Raw genomic sequence first — 19,430 nt, 5'->3', positions numbered from 1 at the left:
GGGATGCACCTGCTGGCCCTGTTTGCAGAAGCGCAGAGGGGCCTTTCTACCCCAAAATGTCACATTGCACCATCAATACTTTGGGGAGAGGCTGAGGGGAATGAGAAAGACACAAAGGGGAAGGTCTCCTTCCCAGTCACCCGTGATTCTCGTCCGCTTGCACTCCACGAATGGTGTTGCCAGCCTCCCAGGCATATATTACGTAGCAGCGGGAAAACACGTCTGAATCCAGTCTCTGTCCCTCTCAACTTCTCGTTTCTCCACTCTTCAGCTCCGCTCGCCACACCCCAGCATCCCTTTTGCTATTTTATTATTATTTTAAGTGTCCACACACACACACAAAATGCAACAGTGCTTCAGCACAGATTTCTCCTAAATAATACGTTTTTGTATGGAGATTTAGGATAAATCCACTCCAAAAGCCTAGCAAATTTTCTGAATGGGCTTAATAATAATAATAATAATAATAATAATAATAATAATAATAATGTACCCCACCCATCTGGCTGTGTTTCCCCATTAATTTTCATATGCCTTCCAGAGTACATTTTCGCAAGCAATTTTCCTCTATTTTTATATCGTAGAATCAGAGTTGGAAGGGATCAATCAAGTCCAGCCCTCTGCAATACAACAGAAATGCACTGGTTCCTTAATGTCTCGGGAGCCAAACAAATCGGCTCCTGAATGATCAAAAACCGGAAGTGATTGTGCTGGTTTTTGAACGTTTTTTGAAAGCCGAACACCCAGTGTGGCTTCCTGCAGCCAGTCAGAAGCCGTGCCTTGGTTTCCGAACCGTTTTAGGAGTCAAACGGGCTCCAGGAACGTAATAAGTTCAGGAACCAAGGTTCCACTGTATTATTATCATTGGTATGTTCTTTTCACCAATATATGTGTTTTCACACATGCTTTTCCAGCAGTAGACACATTTTTCAGGTTGGAGAACTGAAGAATTATCAGAAGCTTTTTTATTTCCGTTCAAACGGGGATACTTTATGAGTCTGCGAACTTAACAGGACAGGAGAGAGAAGGTGAAAAAGGAAAAATAATAACACAAACACACACATTTAATTCTGTAACGGCTTAAATAAAAATGACTTTTAATGCAACTTTAAAAACAAATCAGCACCCAAGTGAAGGTTCTTCGGAGAAACAGTGGTGGGCCCCTCCCTCTCCCTCCCCCCTCCACCCCAAATCAAATTCTTTGTGAAAACTGTAAGATTATAAAATAAATTACATATTCTAGCTAGCAATGTAAAAGTGAGGCGGGGCAGTGTGGAGCTGTTGTGGGATTCCTGAGATGGAAAAACAGAAGCAACTTCATAAAAACAGAGGAAGGCGTCTGTAGAAGTCGGGCTCAGCGCTTCTGACTGATGGGCAGCTGTTCTCCAGGGTTTGCAAAAGGGAGACATTCCCAGCACTGCATTTTGGATCCTCAGCTCTCAGCCAGAACAGGAAGCGTGTAGCTGCTGTTTGGCTTAATTTTTATTGTTGTTTTGTTAATAGTGCTTTACAGAAAATAGTTGTTTTACTGACGATTGGTAATTATTCTATGTGATTTACGCTGTCGTCGTGATGTTCTGTTCTTGTTCGCAAGTCACTTTGTGACTTGACCGAGTGAAAAGCGGCCCAGAAATGGAACGAACAGAATGAAATGGCGGGACTTTGAGGCTTGAGAGCTTTTTCCCTTACAAGAAATGCCCTCTGCGAAATTGCCAGCTGGAATATGCTATGAAACAGATCAAAACCCATTGCACATGTCTCGTTTTACTGCAAAAGTCCACAAGAAATATTTAAACCTCATGCTTGAAAGCAAGATTAAATGACACCGACTTCTCCAGGGTTTCCTTTCTACTGAACAATCGTAGGCATATTCCACTAAAGGAGACGGGTTGACCGATTGACTGGCAATGATGGGAGGTGGGATTCCTGAATATCTGGCACTCTCAAGGTTGAAGGGGGCGATTTAGGGCACTGGAAAAAGGGAGAGAGATGGCGGATTGGAAATTCTCCGGGAAACCCAGAGCCCACAGGACTAAAATGGGCAGACACAGGAAAAAGCGCAGGCCAGAGAGACTGAGGACTGCAGTGTTTGGAGGAGGACAGCCATGAACTGCTGGTTTAGGCCCAGCACCCTGTCCTCACGATCAGAGCGCAGTAGCCGCCTCCTGCTCTTGTTCTCCACTGTCCGAAGGGAAGCTGGCTCCGCCTATGGAGGTTCCAGAAGGGAACTAAGAGCATGCCGGATGAGGCCCACCCAGCCCAGCCTCCTCTCTCCAGGAGAGCCCAAAAGGAGGACCCAAGTGGCAACAGGACGCTCCCAAATTCGTGGCTCAGGGGAAGTCAGGAAGAAGCTCCATGGCGGATCCCTGGGTCCCTCGAGCTCAGTTCTACACTGACTGGCAGGAGTCTCATTGAGCTACAATTTGGACCATGAAGGGGCTACTTTGAAGGCCTGTAAGGCATGTATGTTCAAATATTTCTCACTGTCCGATTTCTGTGACCCTTCACCAGACTTCCTGGTCACACCATGTAGGACTGGAGAGCTGGACAGGCAGCTGTCAGGGGCAATATTGACGAGGGGAGATGGACTCCAACGACATTTGGCCGGCCACAGATCACGCCCCCCACCCAGATCCCTGTACTAAACAAAAACGGGAGCCATTGTAGACTCTCTGGGCTCAGAGTCAAGACACTTCAGATATACAAGGGTTTTCACAGTCCAGAAAGCCGCCCACCACCGCTTGTCCCATTAGCGAGGCCAGAAAGCGGCTCCGCTCAGGCATCTGAACCCCGTGGCTCTCGCTCGCCAGACAACTCCACCGGGCTAAGCAGGCGGGCCTTGGGGAACTCTCACTGAGAGTTACTAGAGAAAGCAGAACCAATTAAAGATTTTAAGAGATTCAAATCGCAATCAACTTTTCTTTTACAAAAAGAGAGAAAGGGGAGGGGGGGAGAGAAGGATCCACATATTTCCACTTGAACAGATTCCTCCTCCTCCTTCTAAGCCAAGACATTAGTCATGTAGCTCTATTTTGACGGGAGAGTCTGCGACACCCAACTCCATGCGGGATTTTTAAACACTCAGGTTCGTCTCCTTTTAAGTCTGCGACGCCCCGTGACTTTTTTAGAGCGAAGTTGGCGCGCTGGTTTTGAAAACGAGGCTCTTTGAGCTCTGCTGAGCATGGCGCCCTCATCCTGCCATGCTCAAACGAGGAAATATGCCTTTTTTTCCTGCAATACTTGTAAGGGCAGCCCTTCTTTGCCAGAATCCAGAATGTTTTTCAGACGGGGGCCGTTGGCTCTTCTGCCCCAACCACAGAGAAACAGCTCTGCCAGGCAAGAAAAGGAGTCTGGGCGAGTCTCAGGTGTCTCCCCCCCCCAAAAAAAAATCTTCTTAGGAAGTGTCATCAAGGAGGCGGCACCATTCCAGTTTTACTCCAGAGCCCCCCCCCCCCTGACACAGCAAAAAAAGTTCAGAAAAGGGATCTAGTACCACGCTGAGCTTCTAAGGTACAAAGTGGTGTTTGGGGTGGGGTCTGAGCAGCATCTAGCTTTCGAGGCACTGGAAAAGAGGGCTCAGGGGTGTGTTGGGGGGGGGAGAAGGCAGCCCCCAGTTCCTGGAGCAAGACCCAGCCGAAGAGAAGGTGTGCGCTTCGGATGCAGAGGTATGTAGTTGCCAGGTTTGAAAAAGGCAGTAATGCAAAGAGGTCCGTTCTTTCTTTAAAAAAATAATAATAATGGGAGGGGACCCCAAGAGGCATCTGCTCCAACAACCCCCCCCCAAAAAAACTAGGTCAGAGCAAAGGAGGCCTCTCTCCACCCCACTCCCTTTCCTGCCCCAAAGCATTTGCCAAGAGGGCATCAGAGGCGTTTGGGGGGCTGGCAGAGTGGAAAGCTCCGACCCCCTTGAAGAGGGGTTAGAAAATTCCCCCGGGCAGGAGTACGTTCTGCTGCCCTCTGCTTTAAGCTACAACGTTTTTGTATGCACCCTTTTTGAAAAACCCAAGTTGAGACAGGACTCAAAAGTTTTCATACAAATTGGGGCTTGGATTCTGGGATATTACAGGAGGAATAAGCCCCCCCTCCAAAATCCTAGACACACAATTAAAAAAAAAAGCAACGCTTTGACTCCTCCGCGGCGACCCAAAAATAAAAACTGCTCCAGTTGTGTCTGGAAAGGGGGGACCTGGAGAATTGAAAGAGGGTGCAAAATCGTTTCTTGGGGAGTTATCGTTGATCACCAGACACAGAGAGGTCCCTGCGGCTCAAAATCAGGAAGGAAAACCCGCCCCCCCCCACCCCCAAGGTACTGTGAGAAAAGTTTCTTTTCCAGAAGTGCAACAGCGAGGGAGCAGGCGGGACGCGGGGCTCGTGCCTCAGTGCTCGTTGTGGCAATTGATGTTGCTGTCTGAGTGTTTCAAGTCGCTGAGCATCGCCGCGATGATGGCCTGCAGGGCTCGCCCCAGCTGCTCGGCGCTGTAGGGCCTCCCCAGCGGGGGAACGTGGACGAAGGCCGAGCGGCCGTGGCTGTGGTACAGCGAGGTGTAGTAGGTGAAGTCGCAGAGGTACCTGCAAGGAGGAGAAGCCGGGGATTAGAACTCGGAGCTAAACGGCAGAACTTGGCTCTCTGCAGAGACGGCTTTCTCGCTTCGCTAGCGTTAATTTGATTTACAGTGGTCCCTTAATCCGTCCCAGAAGTCCGTTCCAAAACCAAGGTGCGCTTCTTTCCCATAGGAAGTCATGCAAAACGGATTAACCCGTTCCAGACTTTTAAAAACAACCCCTAAAACAGCCATTTAACATGAATTTTACTATCTAGCGAGATCATCGATCCATAAAATGAAAGCAGTGAACAGTACTGCAGTCTCAAAACGGAAGTGTGGCACTCAAAGCGGAGCACGTTCGGCTTCCAAAAAAAGTTCACAAACTGGAACACTTCCTTCCAGGTTTGCAGTGTTTGAGTACCAAGGGACGACTGTACTGCCCTCTATTCAGAGATCCAAGGGCGGGTGCAACATTAAGAATTCATAGCAGTAAAAACACAACAAAAAGCATAATAAAATAATCATAGTAACAGCCCCCCCCCCCAGCTTTAATAGGCAATAGATTATTTCATGGGTAAAGAGGACTGGTTTTGCCTAAGGACATGCAATGATGGCAACCAGGTGAGCCTCTCTGGGGAGAGCATCCCACAGACGGGGAGCCACCGCAGAAAAGACCCTGTTCTCGTGTTGCTGCCCTCTGGACCTCTCAGGAAGTGGGGGGCATGGGTAAGGGGTAAAGGACCCCTGGGCAGTTAAGTCCAGTCAAAGGCGACTATGGGGTTGCAGCACTCGTCTCGCTTCCAGGCCGAGGGAGCCGGCCTTTGTCCACAGACAGCTTTCCAGGTCATGGGGCCAGCAGGACTAAACCGCTTCTGGCGCAACGGGACACTGTGATGGAAACCAGAGCGCACGGAAACGCCATTTACCTTCCCACCGCAGCAGTACCTATTTATTTACTTGCACTGGCATGCTTTTGAACTGGTAGGTTGGCAGGAGCAGGGACTGAGCAATGGGAGCTCACCCCATTGCAGGGATTTGAACTGCCGACCTTCCAGTCAGCAAGCCCAAGAGGCTCCGTGGTTGAGACCCCAGCGCCACCTGCGTCCCTGGATGACAAGCGCAGGCTCAGCATCGGTTCGCATGGGGAGAGGCGGTCCATAAGACATTGAGGTCCTGAGCTGCTTTGGCCTTTGCTTAACTGATTTTAATTGTCCTGTTCAACTGCGCAACTCCCTGCCGCAACAGAGAGACCTGCTTTCGAAAGGACCAGACCCTTCCCTCCACCTAGTTCTGTACCGCCTGCTCTGGGGGGCAGAGGCTCTCCAGGGTTCGGGGCTCAGCCTTACCACTGAGCCAGGGGGGCTTCCTTCTGTCGCCAGCCGGGGATTCTGCCCCGCCTACCTGCCGGCATCCTTCGATATCGTCACGGCGACGTCCAGCCCCAGGGTGGAGACCCTCTTGCAGACGGCGTCCATGTCGATGACGGAGTCGATGCACTCAGGGCCCCCCTCGATGCAGCACTGGGAGCCCGGGCAGAAGCGGCAGTTGTCCAGGCCGCGGTAGCCGATGTTGTGGCCGCACTTTTCCAGCGTCACCGTGGTGGCCATGCCAGACAGGCCCACGTGCACCACCAGCTGCAAGGGGAACAGGAGCTGCGTTGTGCCAATTGTCCGCCTCTCCAGGTCGGGCTTGGAATATCCCTCCCTCCCCCGCCACATCTGGAAACCCCTGGAGAACCGATGCCAGGAAAAGGGGGTGGCTCTCATAGAGCAAATGTTTTCTTTTACGTAACTGACAGGCAGAAAACTGGATGTCCTTTTTAAATTTATTTTCTATTTTTGGTTTTCCTTCCCTTTGGTGTTTTCCCTCTCTCTCTCTCTTTCTTTCTCTGGGTTTTTATTTAGATTAGTTTCTTTTACCTTATTGTATTATGAAAAATCTTATTTAAAAAAGAGAGAACTGTTGCCAGGTCTGAGCTAGAGGGACCAAAGGTATGACCCTGCGTAAGAAGACAGCGTCCTATATTCTTATTTAAATGGGTGCTGCGTTATGAATTATGGAATTGTAGAGCCCACCAACCCCCTGCAATGCTGGAATCTCGGCTAAAGCATCCAGGACACTTCATGAAAACTGGAAACGGTTCCAGCACCTTCCGGCAGGGTTTGGAGAGATGTCCTGTCAGGACCTACGGAGAGTCACTGCTGCCAGCCACTGTGGGCCCAATGGTTTACTACAGCGTGCTCTCTGTGGGGCTCCCTTTGAAGGTGACCCGGAAACTGCAACTAATCCAGAATGCGGCAGCCAGACTGGGGACTGGAGACCACATAACACCAGTCCTGAAAGACCTGCCTTGGCTCCCGGGACGTTTTCAGGAACAATTCAAAGGGTTGGTGCCAACTTTGAAAGTCCTAAATGGCCCAGCATCCCTGAAGGAGCGTCTCCACCCGGGCACCAGGGTCCCTCTCCCGAGGGCCTTCTGGCGGTTCCCTCCCTGCAAGAAGCGAGGTTACAGGGAACCGGCAGAGGGCCTTCTCAGTGGTGGCGCCTGCCTTGTGAAACACCCTCCCACAAGATGCCAAAGAAATCAACAACTACCTGACTTTTAGAAGACATCTGAAGGCAGCCTTGTTTAGGGAAGTTTCTAACGACTGATGTTTTAATGTATTTTTAATCTCTTGTTGGAAGCCGCCCAGAGTGGTGTGGGGTATAAATAATAAATGATGATGATGATGATGATGATGATGATGATGATGATGATGACTCTATATAAGGCAGCTTCCTGTGGGCACCCAGCTCCTGTGTCGTGTCTCCCCCCCCCCCCCCCCGGCCATTCACTCACTCACTTGCGGGCTGTGCTTCTTCCACAAGGCAGGGATGAGCCGCTCCACAGCCTGGTATTCCACCGGGATTTCACAGACGTGGAGGTCGACGTCGTCTCCGAGGCCCAGCTTCTCCAGCTCCTGGAAAGGAGAACAACGTGGGGGGGGGGGGGCATTTTTAAGCAGAGAGAAAAACAAACTCAAACGAGGGACAGGGCTTGTTTGCCGAGGACTCACTATCGGGAAGAAGGGGCACGGCTTAAGGAGGGTCCCAAGTGCCAAGTAGGGAGATGAATTGGGGAGGGGGCCACCTCAAGAATGCCCTCCCCTGCCTGAAGGTCAACACAGTCCTCTCCCAAACACATTTGGAGGCTGGGACTTGAAGCCGAACACCAGAAAATTCAGGGCAGGCAAGTCGGACGTGACTAAAGGACTAAACAGCAACAAAAGACAAAGGACTTATTTGCGCAGCAGTTAAACTATGGAACTCCCTGCTGCAGGAGGCAGCCAGCCGCCAAGCTATTTGGCTCTGCAAGAGGGCCAGCCTGGTCCATGGAGGAGGAGGGGGCCCCAGCTCCCACGGAGGCAGCAAGGCTGCTGAATCCCAGGTGCTGGGAACCACAGGAGAGGGACGTCCTCTTCTGCAAAATCCTGCTTGCAAATTTCCCCTTGGGGATTCTGGTCGGCCACGGTGAGGACAGGATTACGGAACAGATTTCTGTTTGGACAAGTCTTCCCAGATGCTCAGAAAGCTGGTGGGACATTTGTTCTGTTCCTAGCCTCCGTTAACTTTTTGGGAAAGCTTTACTAAGGGATAATTATATTGTTTCAGCATTTTCATAAACTGCTTTGGTGTGCGTTTTACAAGCGGGATATGAATTTCGTGAAATTAAGTTGGATCTTTGTGGGGGGGTCTCCTTTTTAAACACCAGCCCATCTGGGGTGCTTAGAGTTCAAGCAAGAACCCACAACCCCCTTTCCCCCTTTCTCTCTCTCTCTCCTTGAGGTTTGAACACTTGGCTTCCTCTCCCGTGTACTTTACTAACTCCTTGCCGAAAGATATACTGGGTTTGGGTTGCTGTTGTTTTTTTCTGCAAAATCTGGAAGGAACAACACTTGTATTTAATTTTGTATTTTATTTTTTAAAACCACGCGTGGATTATTAAAAGGGGGGAGAGAGAAAGAGACCACATTCCCCGCCACCAAACATTCTTCCCCGCTGCCTTGGGCGTACCTGACAAATGCAGAAAGGGGGAAACCACGTGTGTGACCGATTCCCTGACCTCTCCACAATGGGCCGCTTTGTGCGAATCTAATATCCTTATCTGGTCTGTCTAGACGTCCTGACAGTGATTGTCTAGGAGGGATGGGGAGACTCACTGCTCTGACCTCCCTCCTCGGAGGGATTTGGAAAATGGGGGGAGCAGGAGCCCCCCCTCGACTTCACAGTCCGCAGGACACACCTGGGCCCCCGGCAACCTGCTGGACCACAGGCCAACTTTTTAAATAAAAGAAAAAGAAACGGCCCGCTTGCCAAAAAGCGTGTCCCTGCAAAAAAGAGCAGATTCGGCTTGGGAAAGTGAAAGCCTTTGTGAATTTGGCAAACAGCAAGCTGTGCGCCTTCGCTCTGCAAAGATGCAAAAATCCACCTTCAATGGGATAAAAGAGCCTGGAGGAGCAAGCAGGGTCTGGGCACTTTCTAATAATTCTGTCAGCGCTGGCAGGGTTGTAAGAAGTCTTGCAATGTTCAAGATTGATGCCTTTTTACACTTATTTAAAATTGAGAGCAGCAGAAATGGAAAAAATGGAAAACGGAGGGTGTGCAATTGCTATGATATAAAGATGAGTTTGGAAAGCCAGGAGGCGGGAAGTCGATAAGCTCATATGAGCAAAAAGTAGGGTGAACAATAAGAATGTGTTTTAATATTAAAAAATGGAAATGCAATAGAAATATTCTATAAAATCATAATCATAATACTGTCAAGGCGGGGCAGGGGGGCTTTGTGGATCTCCCCAAGATCCATTGAGCACTTTCAAGTTGGGACAGTTCTAGGCTGGGTTGGGGGGGGGGGTGACAGACACGCATTCAACCCTGGAGGGGAAGACAAAAAACAAATCCCTTAAACAGGAGAAAAGGAATTGTGGGGGGGGGTCTTTCTCCCCCCCACCCATCCGTTCTTTTTTCCTTCAAAAGCTTTCGGATGCAGGACACCCAAGACTTATTAAAGCAGAACCTGCTTAGCGTGCTCCCCCCCCCGAAAGCCGGGGGAGGATTTACAAAGATTGTTTAATTGATTTTTGTGTCTATTAAAATGCAGATCACACCGTCTGGAACTCAGAAACTCAGACACAGGTCTTTGTGTCCAGTCAGCTCCATGAAGTCCTGTCTGAGACAGACACAAAGGTCCACTTTGCACGTGTTCAAAAGCCTGCTGGGGTGGGCTGCCTCTTTTTTTGCAGGGGCCCCTCCAGGCTGGGACGGGGAAGAGGCAAAAAAAAGCGCAGGGGGAAACTTTTGGCTGAGATGGCGCTGGAGACTCAAGACGAAACCAGCCAGGGATTTTTCTCCATGGAGGGGTCATAAACATTTAGGGATGGTCCCAGGCTTAAAAAATTAAACGCAAACAGCCCTTCCAAAAATTCATCAACATTTTACTGCCGATGCCTCCAAATTACCATATTTTTTCGTGTATATATTTTGGGGGACTCAAATTTATGAAAATGGGGGAAGATGACCCCCCATGTATAAGACGACCCCTGTTTTTTAAAATTATTTTACAGTAAAAAACCCCTAGTCTTATACATGGAAAAGTACGGTAACATGTTTGTCTGCACCCTTTTCCCAAAGCAATTTTCCCTAACGTAGCTCGTTTTTGAACGCTCTGTCTCCCGAACGAACACGTTTCACGGTAAACGATACCAAAGCATGCAACAAAATTTGCAAATTTGTTGCAAAATGTTTGAGAAGCGCACCTTTCGAAGGATGGCTGCATCTGAGTTCACCTGGGAAGCAGGAATGAGGAAGGGGCGCCTTTAAATAGGAGCTGAACCAAATTTCTCTCCGATATAGACATCAGATATACCATGGAGTTATTAAGGCTACCACAGCAGAGAGGACACCCCCGCTCTTTGCATGCACACAGACGGTGACTTTTAATGCAAGCGTGTAACCAAATCCACAATAAAAAGGGAGTTTCAAAATACAGACTCCTTATCTTTCCTTTTAACAAACATGTCCTCGTTTTGAAGGACACAGCAAGGAACTTGGCTACATTAGGATTGGTGTCCGCTACTGAAATATAAAACTTGTCAGAGTTTCCCCAAGTGCAAAGAAACTAGTCTGATAAAATTGGGCTCTGTATTTTAAAAAGCAGACTACAGGGGAACATGGGCTAACACCTCAACTAACACCAGAAGTCAAGGCGCTGAGCAGAGAAAAGAAAGTCCTCCTTCGTGCGCAGTTGAACTGTGGAACTCACTCCCACTGGAGACCATTTCCTGGGGCTCAGCGGAGCCACTTTTGCAAGCTCACGCTCTCAAATGCCAATCCACCTCTTTAGCTGGCCCAGTAGACCTGAAGGAGCGTCTCCACCCCGGACACCGGGGTCCCTCTCCCAAGGTTCCTTCACTGTGAGAACAGGGAACCAGGCAGAGGGCCTGAATCACCTTAAGAAGGCAGGCCTTGGTCCCCTCTGTGGAACTGCCGGCTGGCGCAACTCAGTTGGGGAAGAGCAGGCGGCTCTTAATCTGGGGGCCATGGGTTCGAGCCCCACACTGGGCAAAAGGTGGATTTCTGCAAGGCTGGGGGGGGGGGGTTAACTAGATGGCCCTCTCCAATTCTATGTTTCTAAACTAAAGTCAAGATGTATTCCATTAAAGAATAATTCCAGGACGCATGTCCAGTATGGCGAAGGCTTGATTAAGAACAACGACCCCCAACACCATTTGTTCTCTTCTTGGTGCGCCCCCCCCCAGGCCACCCACCCCTTATTGTTGGACATCTAGCTAGGAGGCAAAGTTCAGGTGTCAAAACACCTTTCCCCAGGCATTCTGCACCAGAGGCCGGGAGCCAGGATCCGTCTCACCTGCAGCCTTGCCAAATACAAGAAGCTGGTTTTGAAGGAGGGGAGGGGGCAGAATAGGAGAGGGGGGGGGAGAGAGAGATGCGAACACAGTCATGGCCCAGACATCTGGCTGGCTGTCCATTAGTCGGCTGCAATTGATTACGGGCTCAGAGTTTAATTTGAAAGCATTCGGAAAAAGGAATATTCCCGGAGCTCCTGACTTAGAAGGGGAGGGGGCCGGGATGGAGTGGGGGGGCACCAACTTCCCATTAAGCAGATCGGCTGTGCCTTAAATTCGGAGCCAGGCTTTCAGTCGCAATTTCACAATTCGCCTCGCTTAGAATCTCAGTTGCCACGTGGCCCAGGGGTCAGACTCGGTTTTGAGTGTTACGCTTCCAATTTGAGTGCCATACTTCCGTTTTGAGGATTACGCTGAGGTCTGTCTGTTTTTGTTATTTTGTGTTTTTGTTTTTGCGGCTCTTTTTGTTTTGTTTTTGCGACTGTGCGGAACCCAGTTCAGGTACTGGTTGATTGATTGTGTGACTGCAGTACATTGTTTATTACTTTCATTTTATGGGTCAACGGTCTCGTTGGATAGAAAAATTCACGTTAAATTCTTGTTTTAGGAGTTGTTTATAAAAGTCTGGAATGGATTAATCCATTTTGCATTACTTTTTATGGAACAAAGAACTTGAGAACTCGCGCCATTTACCTGAACCGCGATCCAGCTGGCATTGACCGAATGCTCCCCGAACGGGCCAAACCCTGGAACGACACAAGCAGAGGTTTCACTGACGTGGCTCTGGGCTCGCTGGCGGGTCTGAGCGTCCCCAAGCAAGGCTGACTCCCCCCTCCCACCATCCTTTCCCACTGCCATCCTCAGAACAACCCTGCCAGGGAGGCTTGGCCGAGCACCTGGCCACCTCATAGCTGAGTGGGGATCTGAACTCGGGTCTCTCCCACACTGGCTACATCCCAGCATGGCTGGCAGCCTGGATCTGGGGGCGCCGAATCTTTTACGACGCCAGCTCCTGACCGCCAAGCCGTGATGGCTGCTGGGATTTGGAGTCCAGCAACATGGGCAGAGCCACAGCTTGTCTCCCCCAACCATGCGCTGCCCCTCCCCATCTCTCACCCACAACTTCATACTCCAAGGAGTTCAAGGCAGTGAGCTGAATTCTCCCCATTTTATTCTCACAACAGTCCTTGGAGGGAGGAAGAGACTGAGAGAGGAGACAGTGACTGGTCCACGGGGATCCAGTGATGGGGTATTGGAACCCTGGTCTGCTGGGTCCTAGTGTGACACCCTATCCACTACACCATGCTAAAATTCTCCATCCTATGCAGGTCTACTCTGAAGTAAGATCCACTGGATTGTTTTTGATACTGTTGACCTTGATAGTCTCCTGGGACACACCACTTTCCGCCCCATCTGGGAATACATTTCCTGCCACCTCCCCAGGCCCCCCCAAAACAAAACAAAAATACCCCCTCAAAACTGATTCAGAGAGATTTCAACTTCCCCCTCCCTCATGCAAGTGATGGGGACACAAACACTGGTATTTGTACCAGCAGAAGCACCTTTGTCCTGAAAGAGAGAGAAAAGTCAACTTCTACATGCTCTGGAGTGTCTTTGCCAAAACAAAAACTGTTTTAAGCAGGGAGTTCTGATCAGTTGCTGAGAGCGTGGTGCTGACGATGCCCAGGTTGCAGGTTTGGTCCCCGTAAGGGACAGCTGCATTGCAGGGGGTGGACTAGATGGTCCTCAGGGTCCATTTCCGGCTCAACTCTATGGTTCTCTGAGGGTCCTGCCACGCCAAAGGATTCACGTCTTACAAGAGGGGAGAGACTTCATCAGGCAAGGCCTTCTTCCACCTGCCTTGCCCACCCTCCAGTCTCTGCTTCTCAGTTTGTATTGTATTGTTTTATGCACCGTGGCTTGCCATTGTTTTACTGATTGTAGTTTAGAAATTGTTTATTCTAATTGTCAAGAGTGAATTTATGTTTACTTTTTATATGCTGATATTATGATTCTATACCATTCTAATGATTGCTGAATGTTACTTTCTTGATGTAGGCTGCTTATTTTAAAGTTATGTTTTATTCTCACTTTTTTGTATTGCATTAGATTGTTATAAGGCATCGGTAGGCAAGCTAAGGCCTGGGGGCCGGATCTGGCCCAATCGCCTTCTCAATCAGGCCCACGCAGGGTCCAGGAATCACCGTGTTTTTACATGAGTAGAATGTGTCCTTTTATTTAAAATGCATCTCTGGGTTATTTGTGGGGCATAGGAATTCGTTCATCCCCCCCCCCATAGAGTCCGGCCCCCCACAAGGTTTGAGGGACAGTGGACTGGCCCCCTGCTGAAAAGGTTTGCTGACCCCCGGTGTACATTCTTTGTTTCTTCAGCTTGTAGACCATCTTGAGTCTTGCAAGATAGAAAGACAGCATACAAATTAAAAGTGATGATGATGATGAATTGCAAAAGCAAGTCTTTGCCAACTCAGCAGATCAAAGAGATCAAGGCAATAAGCTGGTCCTAAGCAGCTATGGACTTTGAGATGCAGTATTAAAATTAACACCCATGCGGAGGTGTTCCTGCAGACAGGGACCTGTCAGCAACTATGCTGCAGCATTGTGCACTAACTGCAGATTCTGGATCAAACCCTCACAGAGAGTGCACTGCAGTCATCAAACCCTGAAGTCGGCAATTGCTGTGGTCAAGCTCTGCCAGCCCAGGCGTGATTGTACCAGTTGCCAGTCAAATCCATGCACAAGAATGCAAAGACACACCTGCACTCTGGCTTCGCAAGAACCCTGTAAGGTAGGACAGGCAGGCAGAGACTGGCTTTCTCAGCAAACTTCTTACCCCCCGATGGAATCTGAACTCAAGTCGATGGGGTCTGAAGTCCAAAGCTTTTTCCTCCAGACCAGATTTTTTACTTAGTAAACATTTCCTTTGACAAAGCTGCGTTACGTAAGAATTGGCCCAAGACGCAAAGGTTACACCAGCATTCTGCGAAGAATGCTCCTTTGGCTCAGTAATGAGTAACTTGAGTTAACTAGCAACCCATAATTGTAATTACTGAATGAGAACGTCTTGGATTCTGCACCCCAGCTAATGGTTAAGTCGCCCAGGGCCCGTGAGAGGTCAGATTTTTCCTTACTGTACAGGAGGAGTTTGCTGACATGACAATAATTTTTTATTACAAGCACCAAGTATTGGTACCTGGTCATCTGGAGGCCTGTTTCTACTCACCATAGGCGAGCTGCTATTTGCAAGGCTGGTAAAACCGCACAGATCGGGCAGTAAGCTTCTGTTGACATGCATGCCTCCTTTGTGTGCCCATAAGTGCCAGAATTTACCTACCCCCCCCAAGATCTTGAGTTTAGGGGAGACCAGTGTACCCATTTACAGAAAGCATTAAATTGGGGTCTGGACACCCTTAGGAGAAAGGGATGCTAGCTATTAAGGTGAGTGCCAGTTTCCTGGAGTGAGATCTCCCAAATAAATAAAAAAACCTAGATTCAGGTAGGTAGCCGTGTTGGTCTGACGCAGTCGAAATAAATAAAGCTTAAATAATTGTCCCGTAGCACCTTAGAGACCAACTAAGTTTGTTCTGCGTATAAGCTTTCGTGTGCATGCACGCTTCTTCAGAAACTTTTAAGGTACAAGGAAGGCAATTCATGCTGGCATTCCTACACAGCTTCAGGCTCATAAAAAGGGACCTGCAGGAAGTTCCATGGCTCTAATCTGCCTGCCCGCCATTTCTGACCCAGAACGAGGGAGAAAGACAGCCAAACTTTAACCAACGTTTCCAAGTCCGGTCACCCAAAGGTCATCCTACAGACGATCAGGGAACCTAAAAACCGGATCTATTTGTTCCAAGAAAAGCATCCTCAACCTTTCCTCTCCCTTTTTCATTAAAAAAATAAGGAAAATTACAGCCATAACTCCGAGAGCACAATTTCAGCCTGGTAATCCTACAGGTGCCGGCCTGCTACATAGCTGCAGAGAGTGTGTTTGTGTGTGCAGGGAAGACAGCCGCCCTCCCCCTTCTCCCCCCCCACAGACAGAGGGCTCCTTTTGTGTTCCATTCTTCCTTCCACAACCAAGGAGAGAGGCCTGCCATCAGATAAGAATTCAATAGAGTGTTTCAGAGTCCTTCTGGGTGCTTGGGCTCACCAGAGGCCTCCTTGGCTAATTAGCGGGAAGCCAGCTGCTCCCAAATGCCAGATTATCTTGACACAGAGAGAGAGAGAGAGCGCACTTGTGGACATGACGCCTGTGGCACTCAGTGCTCTCCTCTTGCGGCAAGAAAAGGAAGGTCTCCTCTGCAAAAAAATAAAAAATAAATCCAATTTTACTTTCAACATGTCTGCGAGGCAGTCGTGCTCCACAGGTGTGCAAGAACAGCTTCACAGGCTCGGCTGGAGATCTCAGCAACGGGGCTCCAAAGACTGGCACCTCTTTCGCTGCCAGGAGCCAAGTGGGTGCATCTCGGGTTTGAATTCAGGCCACCCCAGCTGGTGCAGAGGGTGCTGCTCTGACTCCCATGACGGGGAAGCGCAGGTGGGAAGAAGAGCGTCACTCCTGAGCCCCATCCCCCAGTCCAGAGGCTGTTCACCCCCCCAGATCCCACCCCCTTTTGTGCCTCATTCCCCCCCAGCTTTCTCCGGCCCCTCCTCTCTCTCAGACACAACTCTGCTGTTTCGAATAACCCACTGCAGGAAAACTCCCGGGAGCAACATTTTTGGACTCCTTTCTTGCAAGTCAACTCCGCTGGCTTCCCCACCCCCAACCCGTCTTCCCCTAGGCGTGATTTCAGAGCTGGTTTTTTTTGGGGGGGGAGAATCTGGGGAACTAAGAGGAGGCTGTGCATCCAGCCACTTGTCTGAGTTTGCATTTGATTCCAAGGTCTCCAGCTGCAGCTGCAGGGAAAAAGGAGTCCAGAAAGCGGAGAGAGGGGGAGTTGGCGAAGAAGCCAGCCCCCCCCCCCCCACATCTCAGACAAGAGACACAACAACAGACCGTGAGCCAATTTCCATGGGACTTTCCCAGGGCAAGTTAAGCTAGCCTTGAAACACAGAGCATGACAACGGGAATCTGATTTTCTTCCAACACACAAACAAAAATACCTGACTGTTTATATGCCACCTTAAAATGGTGTCAGTAACACTGAGCCTTTATTGTTAATAAAAATAATAATTTATGAATGTTAGCCAAGAGGACACCCCCCCTCAATAACACACAACGAAAAGAGCTTTGCTCAACCACATATGCAACATAATTCTCACACAATCGCCCTAAATTGCCCAGGGATTACTTTCACAAAAGCACAACTAGGAACCACCTTCTCCTGCCCCCCCAAACCACCCTTCACGCCACTTTCCCATAAGATCTGGTTTAAAATTTCAGTAGGTAACAATTTGAATGAGGCGATGATAAATATAGTTATTGGGGGGGGGTTAAGGAGGAGGAGCTTTGGAAAGCCTGGAAGGAGAGAAGGCATTCAGGGGGAGGGTCAAAAGAAAATGAGTAAGAGGGAAGGAGAGATTATTTCGGGGATATGATTCAGGGCAGGGGAGTTAAAAGGGCTGGAGAAGCAGCAGAAAGAAAGGGGGGTGGGAAAAAGGAAGAGTTTAATCCTAGAGGGCTCTGTTGGGTGGGGCTGACTGTTGCTTCTGCAGTCACATAACGGGAAATCACAGCGTTTATTTATTATTAATTTTGAGAAGAGTTAAGTTTAAAAAAACAGGAGAGAGAGGAAGGATCAAAAGAGGGAGGGGCCAATTATTGAGCATTAATTAAACGAGGCAAGAGTGGATTTTTTTAAAAAAAAGTGGAGGGGAGGAAGAGAAACAGAAACAAATTGCAAGTTAGTGACAAGTCAGAACTTTCGTTTCTTTGGGAGGGGGAGGGAGGGGGAACCAAAGGCGGGGGGAACCAGAGGCGGGGGTCGCGGGAGGTGGGGGGGCACATTTCGAGGGGGGACAAAGTTCGGCCCTTAAATGCTTCCCCCCCTCAGGAATTCGGGGCCCCCCCAATAAAAACCCGAACCCGGCCCCCTCCTCTGGCTCGAGGCCGCCGCCCGCCGCCCTTACCCGTCACCACCACGAGCCGCCGCGGCTTCTCCATGGCTCCTGCCCCGCCGGCCTCCCTCCTGCCCGGCCAACTTGAGGCGACTGAGCCAGCCAGCCAGCCGCGCCCCGCCCCTCCGGCCAGGCCCCGCCCCCCGCACGTGACCGCCCCGCCCCGCCCCCCGGAGCCCGGAGGAGGACGCGGCGAGAGGGAAGCCTAGAGCGGCACCGGCGCGCCCCTCTCTATGCTCTCCCCTCCAGCTTCCTCTTTCCGGCTTCACCATAGAGAGGGGAGGGCAAGAGCGGCTCACAGCAACTCCCAAACATCTTTCCTTTTTAAATTTATGACTTATTGTAATTATCTTTTCATAGCTCTGTGGCCCCTCTACCCCCATTCTTCCTCTGAGACCCCTCTACCCTTTTCATAGCTCTACGGCCCCTCTACACCATTCCTACCTCTGAGACCCCTCTACCCTTTTCCTAGCTCTATGGCCCCTATACCCCTTTCCTGCCTCTGAGGCCCCTCTACCCTTTTCATAGCTCTATGTTCCCCTCGACCCGTTACTACCTCTGAGACCCTTCTATACTTTTCATAGCTCTGTGGCCCCTCTAACCCTTTTCTACCTCTGAGACGCCTCTACCCTTTTCATAGCTCTATAGTCCCTCTGCCCCTAATTCTACCTCTGAGACCCCTCTACCCTTTTCATAGCTCTATGGTCCCTCTGCCCCTAATTCTACCTCTGAGACCCCTCTACCCTTTTCATAGCTCTATGGTCCCTCTTCCCCCAATTCTATCTCTGAGACCCCTCTACACTTTTCCTAGCTCTATGGTCCCTCTGCCCCTAAATCTACCTCTGAGACCCCTCTACCCTTTTCCTAGCTCTATGGTCCCTCTGCCCCTAATTCTACCTCTGAGACCCCTCTACCCTTTTCATAGCTCTATGGTCCCTCTCCCCCCAATTCTATCTCTGAGACCCCTCTACCCTTTTCCTAGCTCTATGGTCCCTCTTCCCCCAATTCTACCTCTGAGACCCCTCTACCCTTTTCATAGCTCTATGGTCCCTCTGCCCCCAATTCTATCTCTGAGACCCCTCTACCCTTTTCATAGCTCTATGGTCCCTCTTCCCCCAATTCTACCTCTGAGACCCCTCTTATCTTTTCATAGCTCTATAGTCCCTCCGCCCCTAATTCTACCTCTGAGACCCCTCTACCCTTTTCATAGCTCTATGGTCCCTCTCCCCCCAATTCTATCTCTGAGACCCCTCTACCCTTTTCCTAGCTCTATGGTCCCTCTTCCCCCAATTCTACCTCTGAGACCCCTCTACCCTTTTCATAGCTCTATGGTCCCTCTTCCCCCAATTCTACCTCTGAGACCCCTCTACAATTTTCATAGCTCTATGGTCCCTCTTCCCCTAATTCTACCTCTGAGACCCCTCTACACTTTTCCTAGCTCTATAGTCCTCTCTTCCCCCAATTCTACCTCTGAGACCCCTCTTATCTTTTCATAGCTCTATGGTCCCTCTTCCCCCAATTCTACCTCTGAGACCCCTCTACACTTTTCCTAGCTCTATAGTTCCCTTTTCCCGCAATTCTACCTCTGAGACCCCTCTTATCTTTTCATAGCTCTGAGGAGTAGAGGGGGCCATAGAGCTAGGAAAAGGGTAGAGGGGTCTCAGAGGTAGAATTGGGGGAAGAGGGGACTATAGAGATATGAAAAGTGTAGAGGGGTCTCAGAGGTAGAATTAAGGGAAGAGGGGACTATAGAGCTAGGAAAAGTGTAGAGGGGTCTCAGAGGTAGGAAAGGGGTATAGAGGCTATAGAGCTAGGAAAAGGGTAGAGGGGCCCCAGTGGTAGAGGAGCCACAGAGCTATGAAAAGGGTAGAGGCGTCTCAGAGGTACAAAAGGGGTAGAGGGGGCCACA

At 49.8% G+C, this 19,430-nt stretch overlaps 1 protein-coding gene across 1 annotated transcript; it reads right to left on the bottom strand.

Moving 5' to 3' along the window:
* Positions 1-1,063: 1,063 nt before the first annotated feature.
* PGPEP1 (pyroglutamyl-peptidase I) lies at positions 1,064-17,666 on the bottom strand. The gene is made up of 5 exons (XM_083594953.1): positions 17,534-17,666; positions 12,140-12,192; positions 7,388-7,504; positions 5,946-6,178; positions 1,064-4,569 (listed from the first exon to the last, which is right to left on the bottom strand). Exons 1-5 carry the CDS (start codon positions 17,565-17,567, stop codon positions 4,377-4,379), a joined length of 630 nt encoding a protein of 209 aa, XP_083451079.1. The 5' UTR covers positions 17,568-17,666; the 3' UTR covers positions 1,064-4,376.
* Between the last annotated feature and the right edge of the window lie 1,764 nt (positions 17,667-19,430).

The sequence above is a fragment of the Podarcis filfolensis genome (genome assembly GCF_964270895.1).
Source record: "Podarcis filfolensis genome assembly, chromosome: 18".
NCBI classification, from domain to species: Eukaryota; Metazoa; Chordata; class Lepidosauria; order Squamata; family Lacertidae; genus Podarcis; species Podarcis filfolensis.
This window is presented reverse-complemented; position numbering and strand designations above follow the sequence as displayed.

What these genes read in the sequence shown, in the direction of transcription:
- PGPEP1 (XM_083594953.1), bottom strand. Translation starts at nt 17,567, where the DNA reads ATGGAGAAGCCGCGGCGGCTCGTGGTGGTGACGG. An exon ending in GCGGCTCGTGGTGGTGACGG is followed by an intron (nt 12,193 to 17,533) that starts GTAAGGGCGGCG and finishes GTGTCGTTCCAG; the next exon opens with GGTTTGGCCCGTTCGGGGAG. An exon ending in GGAAGAAGCACAGCCCGCAA is followed by an intron (nt 6,179 to 7,387) that starts GTGAGTGAGTGA and finishes TTCCCCTTGCAG; the next exon opens with CTGGTGGTGCACGTGGGCCT.